A 9116-nucleotide genomic window follows, 5' to 3' on the forward strand; every position below is an offset into this window, starting at 1 on the left:
AACTCGAACTATGCTGTCACTGAGCAATACTACCAAAAGCACTCGGCGCTTCGATGGGTCCTTGATATCGTTGCCTTCGAAGTAAGCCTCGAGGCGAACACAGTAGGCATCCCAACTGCTTGCTGACTTGTCAAACTCGGGTGGCCTTGATCCCATCTTCATCACTACTGAAGTGACACAAGACAGCAGCTGCAGAATACTGTTCCGTTTATTGCTCTGTACTTGAGCTTTTAAGTTACTGAAAAGAAACCACATGAGTAGTGACGCCCGCTGCGGCCAAGCAACGTTTCTTGTTGGTAGCTGATAAGGAACTCGGCGCACAAGTGTGCTTTATCGACGACGCTGCAATTAGACTAGCAACTAGGACAGTATTCAATTTGATAGTAGGAAACTGTGACAGGTGTAACAAATTGAACCTCTAGAGGTGTTCCTAATTGAGCTTGTGGCACTTCCTTCTATGCAAATGATAATTTTTTGTATACCTGGACAGAATGTTGTGCCTTTTGTCAACTTTTACCACTATAGGTTGTTTTTTTTCATTGCTTTTGCTGTGAGATAGTTCTACATGTTATATCATCAGACATGTAGTGCAGATCTTTATAGACTGTCCTTCATTGAGCAATGGACATTGAGCTCTGCTGTGGAGTCTACAAAAGTGCAAGTTTACACTTGCCAGTCTATGAAAGTGCCTGTGGACATTAAGTGTGTATGTTCCCTTGTTGTTTGCAAACAGTAAGATGTGTGGTTGACTAAGCCACATTTAAAGTTCTTAGATGCCATTTCCTGACCAGCAGTAAGCGAAACAACAGGTCAGTGCAAGACATAGGTGAAGAAAATGCTGAAAACCTTTGAAAGATAGAAGCATGTGCATATTTCAGCAGTAACAATAATAACTATATCAATGTAGTCTTCATGAATGCATTAATCTTGCCACTAATTAAAACATGTTTACTTGTAGATCTGTGCACTCTCACCTCCCCCCTTCTTTTTAACGGCAGTGACAAAGGAAGTTGAGGAAAGTACTCAGGTTCATAGCAAATAAGTAAGATAGTGTCTAAATTCCTGTGAAAAAGAAATTATTTTCTTGTACAGGCGTGGTAAAGTAAATACTCCATAGTCATTTCAACCGTGCAAAAAAAAAAGTGTGGCCTCATGAATTTTTGTTGGCATGCTTATTCCGCAACCTGTGTGTTATTTGCCTGCACCCGTCACTTCAACTTGACAGCATACTCATCTGGGTCAAGTACTCCTTGCCATCATCGTGTTTGTTTATGGTTAGGTTGCAACTTGTCACGAATTCTTTTTGCGGACGCTTTGACTGTTGCTGTTGGTGTTTGTAGTATCCACAACACGTCCTTCCATTCTGCTGAGCATCTGTCCTGTCTCCTTCCTTCCTTTGTACATTTTGCACCCTAAAAACAATTTCTCTTTGTATAAAGACTGCTGAGCATGTTTTTAAATATGCACTCTTAAAGAAGACCTTGTGGCAATATGTGATACAAGTCAGCAGCCAATAACTTAAAAACAAAAGGTTTATTTAATTTTTGTGTAAACCTTAGTTAATCTTTTTCATTCTGAAATAAAGGATGAGCAGCAAGATCTGAGAAAAAATAGAATGTAGTATAGTGGATCCTTGTTGATATGTTCCTGTTATGTTTTCCCATCTGTTATGCTCTGAAATGCAAGTTTCATTTAGTTATGTTAGGGATGCATACATTACCTTCCTGTTTATTACGTTTCCCGCCTCATCTGTTGCCATTAAAATACTGCACCACCGGCGCAGCATCATCCATCAGCAGCATATGCGTTGACTGCCGCATGTTACTGTAGAACAGTTACTCAGAAGTGCAAGAATTGCAGGAGTTTGAGAATGTTATGGCACAAGTACTAATCGCTTATGTCACCTATCAAGAATATGTGTCTTGCGATGGTGTTTGGACATTGGACGTACTGAGTGTGTTGAACATTGTCGTCGTTGAAACTGAGAAGGAGATGAATAAAGGCACAAGTGGTCATCCTCGCACCCACGTCCACGGATGCTCCTGTGACTTTTGATACCTTGCACACTGACTTTATACACGACTGCATGGAAAATGAATAAGGGTTGCGAGTGCTTGAAACAAGGCTGCTAGTATTGAACATTTGACTTAGGTGCCAGATAGAAATTGCGAGCTTCATTCAGTGTGTTTTCATGGCTATGACAGCTTCAAAAAATATAGTGTTTGATGATCAATTTAACTGCCATGTAGTATTGGTGAACACATATTCAATATGTTTCCAATAGTTCGTTTGGCCTGCTATTCAACTTCAACTAAAGCTTTGTGTGAAAGTAGCTCTGCCTCATTTGTAGTGCTTCCGTAGGTATCATTGGACATTAGATTTTCCCAGATAATGCTTTTCTTAAACAATATGCATTGAAAAGGTTTTACTCCAGTGCGCATGTGTAACCGTGTGCATATTTTAGAGGTACACTTTTTTTGTTTTCTATACTAAAGCACTTACAGGCAGTGTACTGGAGAGTTTCAAGGAAAACTACTCCAACTTGGACGACACTCTGCCAAAAAGACTGAAGCCAGCCACATTGCCTCCATTGAAGGTTTGTGTGTGTTGCCCACCTTTGCATTTGGTGATTTGACTCCGTAAACTGCAGCTCAAAACACAGTTTTGGCCATGATGCAACCTCATTGATTAATTTGTGTGCAATTTTGCACAACGTTTGCAGGGAGAACCCATTCATAAAGATCTCATCAAGCCACCAAAGGGGACCATGCTTTCACGTAAGTTTCAGGACTTGCTTTTTCAATTTATTGTGTGCTACGCTTGGGACTTCTACAGCGATTACAGTCAAAGCATTCCATATATAATTATTCCACTACTAGAATCTGATTTCAAGTTGACATGTGCTACCATTTTTGCTATGCAACAGGCTGTTTCTGCTTGGCAAAACTATGGCTCTGTGTTCTTTGCAGAACAAAAACAAAGTGCGTGATTTAGAAACTTTGTTATTGTACTACATATTTTTGCATGATACTCCAATTTAAAAAAGTCACACTTTCATTTTTTACTATTACCACCCAAAGTAAGGACAGCATGGTTCTTAGAAGAGGCTTTCTCTTAGCACAAATGTAAATTCTAAAATGTTTCATCTGAGCAAGTCATCATGGGATGAAGTGTGAAATCGCAAATAACATGAATTTAAGCCAGAATTGAACCACATCCTTGGAAAATGTTCACGATGGACAGATAGCAGTAATCTTTTGTGATGTTGATATAAACTGTTAAGGATGCTTGACAGTTAAAGGGTTAATCAGCTGTTTCACATGCAGATTCTTACCATATACAACTTGACCTTCGGTTGCAGTGCTCAAGGTTTCAGGCACAAAAGTCATGTGGAACAAAGGCCCACATAAGTGTGACCCTGTGACACGCTACCATGAGTACAAGGCCTTCTGGGAGCGGCACAAGGCACCAGGTGAAAAGGCCCACAAGCAGCTCCGGTGGAATGTGCGTGCGCAGATGCTACAACGAGACGACGTCGTGGCGGTCAGTCTTCAGCTGTAGTGCAATATTTCTCTTCCCCTTTGCAAGGGAATTGGTGTCAAGTATTACATCTAGTTCAAGTAGTAATAGATTCCCTCAACCCTTAGCCTGCCACAAGCGATGGCCTAATTGCTGAAATTACTGCAGGCTTTCGGGAAATAGGAGATAGCCTGAGAAAAGGCTTATGTTCTCACAAATTGCTTCATTCTCTCAAAAAAGCAGCAGAGTTTTTGACCAGGAGTCTTAAACACTTTGCCTGCGGAGATCTTGTGCGCAGCAGATGTAATTCATTTGCGCATTCACCACTTGTCACACTAGTTTAGTTTTGGTTAAGAAAATTATCTCCCCTTTGCCAAACATGTCACAGCGTGGCCCAGGGAAGCCTTGTGCAGTGTAAGTGGTCCAATGCCTGACGCAAGTTTGAGACCACTGTTTCAGACATCTTGAAGCCCTAATCCATCACTACCTCAGCAGTGTTCACCCTTAGTGTGCCTTTACAGGTCAGCACTGGCACTTATTGTGCGCCATGAATTTTACTTTGTTCTGTTTTTGTGAGTACAGTAATAATCTTCTGTTTCATCTGATGTAGCCACAAATTCTTTGCAATAACAAGTTATAGTTCTTGCATTGCTTGTGAGGTGTTTTGTGTGTTACAAGTCTGATCGTGCAAAAGAAAGGCTGGAACATACCCAATGACACCAAGACGGTTGCAATGAAATTTCTGTGCCATAGTTCTCATCTACTATGAAAAGTTCCAGCAGCCTTTTGGAGGCTGTAGTATCAAGAGTGTGCCAGACAGATGTGGGGTTCAATCTACAATGCTTACTGCACTTTTCTTGTTGTGCCACATGTTGTGTAACTACATATGAACACAGTTGTAGTTTGCTTGACTTGTTCCCAATGATGCATTGCCACTGCTTTCTTTTTGCAGTGTTCCTGGAGGCCGGCTATCGCAAAAGAACCACCTGCCACACGGCTAAAGTGAAGCACATTTTTCATTTATCAGTGCACATAAGATGTTATCATCTTCCGCATCATCCTTGCAGCGTAACATGTACATATCGCAGTTCCAGTGCAGTTGGAATGTATGCATCATCAGCATGTTAACATTTCGTCCAAGAGTTTGTAACACAAGGTGCAATTGGTACTTGTATTCAAAACAAGGAAATTGGTGAAGCAAGATTGGCATACCTTTTCCTAAAGTCACTAAATTTGTATCGTATTTGGTACACATGTAAACGAAAGCAGCTTATTCAAGCTGTTGTTTATTAAAGCCGCCACTGGCATCATTAAGCTTTGATATGGCTTCAAGCACGTCTTTGACAAATTCTACATGATGTCTTATTGATGCAGTACGTACTGCAGTCATTTCAAATTTGACACTACTGATAGAATGCAGATCAGTATTAGTCAGTGTCCGCCACATTGTTGAGTTCTCTTACTGAAAGGTTTGTGGAATGTCACAAGTGCAAAATAAACATATATAGAGCCATATAAAGAAGAGTATTGATTCTATCTTACGCAGAAACTTGCACTTTTTTCTTTTTGAAACTTTTCAAGTCTTTCATAAGCAAGATTTTGATAACATTGCATGATGCACAGTATTTCTATGACACTAATAAATCGTTGATTGATTAGGTTTAAAATCCTGAAGCAACAGTCAAGTTGTGAGAGATGTCATACTGAATGACCATGGATTGGTTCTGTCATTTTGACCACCTGCTCAAAACAAACCCAGATACTGCACCCACAGACTGGCAGATAAGCTTTCCTGCATTCTGCCCCCATCAGAATATGGCAGCAGGGAATTGAACCTGTTCAGCTGAGCTTGACGGCAGGATGGCCTAGCCAGAGTTGTCATTGTTGAGCAGGTTTAAGGGACTTTAAAGGCAAATATTAAGCCAATGTGCAATGTTATTATACCATTTCAGAAGCATTGTAGCATTTGTTTTGTGCCAAGAAAATACTTACTTCCAGGGAAAATTGCAACTGAAAGGGCCACATTCCTCTAGCATCGTACAAATTGCCTGTTGCGTGTGAGATGGTGTGGCATTGCTCACATTATCACCGCCCTTTACTGCCGTCACTAAGTAAAATGGCACCCATGAATTGGTGCTACAGTTTCTCGAGTAAAACGCAGCCAGAAACGGAGGCAGGACATCACATGAACTGTGCATTTTCTGCTGTTTGCAATTACTGTGAGCTTTGTTAGCCAGCAAGACTAGCACAGCACTACGTGGTACCGAAACTACCAACACGTGAGAGTACGGGTGGTGTGGGGTCGAGCGAAAATGAAACCATTTGGCCACCTACATCACTGACGAGGGTTACGTAAATTCCTATATTTATTCATGTAAGGCCAACGAATCTTTTTCCCCAAATTTTTACTGGTTCAGGCCTCGCAAGAAGCAGGCTTGTGGCTACTCACTGAAGCGACGAACTGAACTTGGAGTGCTGTCAAATAAATGCAACCACTGGCGGCCGACTATGAACACATTTGCTGACAGCAACTGATTTTTTTTTAACACAGATAAGAGCCATCTAGCAGCAGCTTTCAGAAATTAATGTAAACGTGAGTATGCATGTGACGCTTGGCGAATGTTCTTTTTCTAATTCTTGCACCCCAAAGTGTGGGTGCAAGCCTTACACAAGGGTGGTAGTTTGTTTCTCTAGGGATATAATAGAAGCCGACAAGTAGCATTTGTTCTCTGTCTTATAATGCAATGCAATGATTTTTAAGCATGAAATGCTTTTTGCTCCCATTGTTGGCGATCTTCAAGTGACCTTCAGCCAAGAGCCAGAGCCGCTATCCAGGCACTCAAATGAGCACATCCAGCCAAGTTGCGAGAACAAAAACAGATGATTTGGGCAACCAGTCAAAACTTTCAAATATACAGTCTCAGGCTCCCAACCTTTTGTACAGGACTGCACATGCTAGTTACTACCCAAACAAGTTACAAAAATGTTACAAGACGTATTGCTTCAGAGTTATTCCCAATATTTGTTCACAATGTCACTCAAGCTGTAACTTTCAGTACGCTGAAGCTTTATTTGTCGTTTCCAATAGCGACGTTCAAAAGGAAGATACAGGGCACTATACATTTCCTTGTCATCTTTTGGCGCTGAATGCCAGCGGTCTGCATGTTATGTGGCGCGGGCTTTAGGTCATGTCAAGAGATGGCGCCACGCAGCGTGGCACCTCCTTCAGGCGCTTCTACCCACTGTGGTGGCTTAGCGGTTATGGTGTTGTGCTGCTAGGCATGGGGATGATCGCGGCCACATTTCGATGGAGTGAAGATACAAAAATGCCCGTCTCGTGTGTTGGAGGCATGTTAAAGACCCCGGGTGGACAAAAGTAATCCGGAGTCTCCCACTACAGCGTGCCTCAGAATAAAATCCTGATTTTGGTATGTAAAACCCCAGAAGTCAGTTCATTCTTCTAGCTGGGCAGTGCGCTCTGTCTCCTGGGTGTCTTTCGCTGCCTGTCCTGTGGCCTTCAGCGGGTTTTTTTCTAGGTGGGTAGCATCCATATGGACCAGTGCTATGTGGTGTGGTGGGGTGCGTCCTTGCAAACATGCATTACATCCATTTTAAGATTGTGGCTAGTATTATTGCCAACAAATCTGCTATGCTGCTTGCTATTTCATGCGTACATATACAGTCGATTATGGGAGAGCCAGCAATTTTTTTATTATTTACGGTTGAGTGCTAGCGACTCAATTATAATTGGACATTAAATCATCGGCCTAGTACTAAAGTATCTCAGTAGAGTCTCAAATTGTGTCCTACATTTACCTAAATTTCTGACTTACTAAAGCTCTGATCTTGGTAATATTGATGCCTCAGATGTCGTAGAGCACTAATATGTTACATTAGCTTGACATAATAATTGCCTTGAGTTCCTCTTTAACGAACTTCTACCTTGGGCTGTGGCATCTCCTCTCAGTGCTACACATTTGAAATGAAGCTTTCTTTCTTTGCCTAACTTCTGGGGTTTGGCCGGGCTGTTGCCACTGGGGCAGCCAGTTGGTATCTCGCCAGATATGTTTCTGGATATATCATGTGAAGGTTATATGCGAGTCAAATGAAAGCTCCAGCAAACGGGCTTTTATAATGTCGGCTCATAGGTATCGCTGAAGCACACAGACCTCATCAAAGGCCCCTCACCAGGTCTGGCCATTTTGAGCTGACAAGCGCATATCATACAATGCATGCTAACGATCGTGTTTGCAAACAATTACATTGCTACGCGCTGCGGAAAGGTCTGAAAGTTCAATTCGAATGCCACTTTCCCTTTCGCCCGCGGCGACCGCACTCCATGCCGGATGGTGACGTAGTCGTGTCCACAGTATGACATCGCTTGTGGTGACACGTGACTTCGAGAATTATTCAAGCCGACATCTGTTATTTGTGTGATCTGTTGCTTGAATTGACATATTGAAATTTAGAGAAATAATAAAACACACAAATGGAATGTCTGCATGTTTTTTGTTTTACTTCGCATCGAAGCAAGAGAGATGTACTTCCGCTTCGTCTGCTTGTTCCCACAGTCGTGCAGTCACATGCGCCGGTACCGAAACTATGCCATTTTCTACCGCATACCAGCGCGTGATCATGCTCTGCCATCCGCTTGTTCTGCCTTGGTATTCGTGTAGCACTCAATTATACCGCTATTCATGTTTCCTTGTGCACAGCGTGCAAAATCGTGCGCTGCGCGAACGAGACAACAGCTCACGCACGATGCCGTCAGCAGAAATGCGTAATGCCGGAACAAGAAGAAACACGAGGAGTGCGTCGCGCCATCCTCGAGGTCCGGTATGGGAGAACGCAGGGGAGGAATTTAGCTTGCTGAGGCTAGACGGTGCGAGTGGAGAGAGTGTCTCTCTATGCAGTGGAGTTTCCTTCTGAAATCATGAGTTCACGGCACTGAAATATTTCTATCTTGGCTATTTATTGGCCGATTTGAAACATTTTTGCTGCAGAACGCTCTCTTGAGGACACGTAACAACTTTCAGTGTATATCCAAAATTTGCTATAAGGCCTGGTGAGAGGCCCTTAATAAAATAGCACAGTATGTTCAATGGCTTATTTTGACATATGTACTTGATTTTATTTTGATTTAGCCGTTTGGTATGTGCCGCTGGGTGTGTGTGTCCATTCTTGACCAATCCTCCAGAACGGGTGCTTGCCAGTGTGACGCAAGAAGTAAAGAGTCCAGGCAAGCATCATACATTGCCTTCGACCTCGTGACATTGATGCATAAATGCCTCACACTAAGCGCCTACCTGGTTTGATGTTTACATTTTAGAGTAGCTTGTGAACAGGGTAGTGCACAATTGTAACAATTGGGTGAGGTTAAAGTTGTGACCTGTGCACTGCGTAAACATAAACATTGCGCGGGATTACACGTTGCATGGCATGAAAGTAAACACCATTGTACGCAATGCCGTTTGCTGTACAGCATTAAACCACCTCGCTAGAGCTTTGCTTTACATAGATTGTAACATGTGCGTCGGGTCTGCATGTTTTATCACTGAGGTGCTCGAGCACAACAAAGCTTAATCAATACACTTTGA

The 9116-nt window shown here is 42.4% G+C and overlaps 1 protein-coding gene across 3 annotated transcripts in view; it reads left to right on the top strand.

The window, feature by feature from the left end:
* The window catches only part of LOC135904414 (centriolar and ciliogenesis-associated protein HYLS1-like), a 116409-nt gene extending 111354 nt beyond the window's left edge, over positions 1 to 5055 (top strand). For all 3 annotated transcript variants that reach the window (XM_065435210.1, XM_065435208.1, XM_065435209.1), the window contains exons 6-9: positions 2496 to 2596; positions 2723 to 2777; positions 3362 to 3543; positions 4472 to 5055. In XM_065435210.1, coding sequence (XP_065291282.1) covers positions 2496 to 2596; positions 2723 to 2777; positions 3362 to 3543; positions 4472 to 4525 — 392 coding nt within the window. In that variant the 3' untranslated portion in view covers positions 4526 to 5055. The remainder of the gene's footprint in view (positions 1 to 2495; positions 2597 to 2722; positions 2778 to 3361; positions 3544 to 4471) is intronic.
* Positions 5056 to 9116: the final 4061 nt, after the last annotated feature.

Source organism: Dermacentor albipictus, chromosome 7 (genome assembly GCF_038994185.2).
Source record: "Dermacentor albipictus isolate Rhodes 1998 colony chromosome 7, USDA_Dalb.pri_finalv2, whole genome shotgun sequence".
NCBI lineage: Eukaryota > Metazoa > Arthropoda > Arachnida > Ixodida > Ixodidae > Dermacentor > Dermacentor albipictus.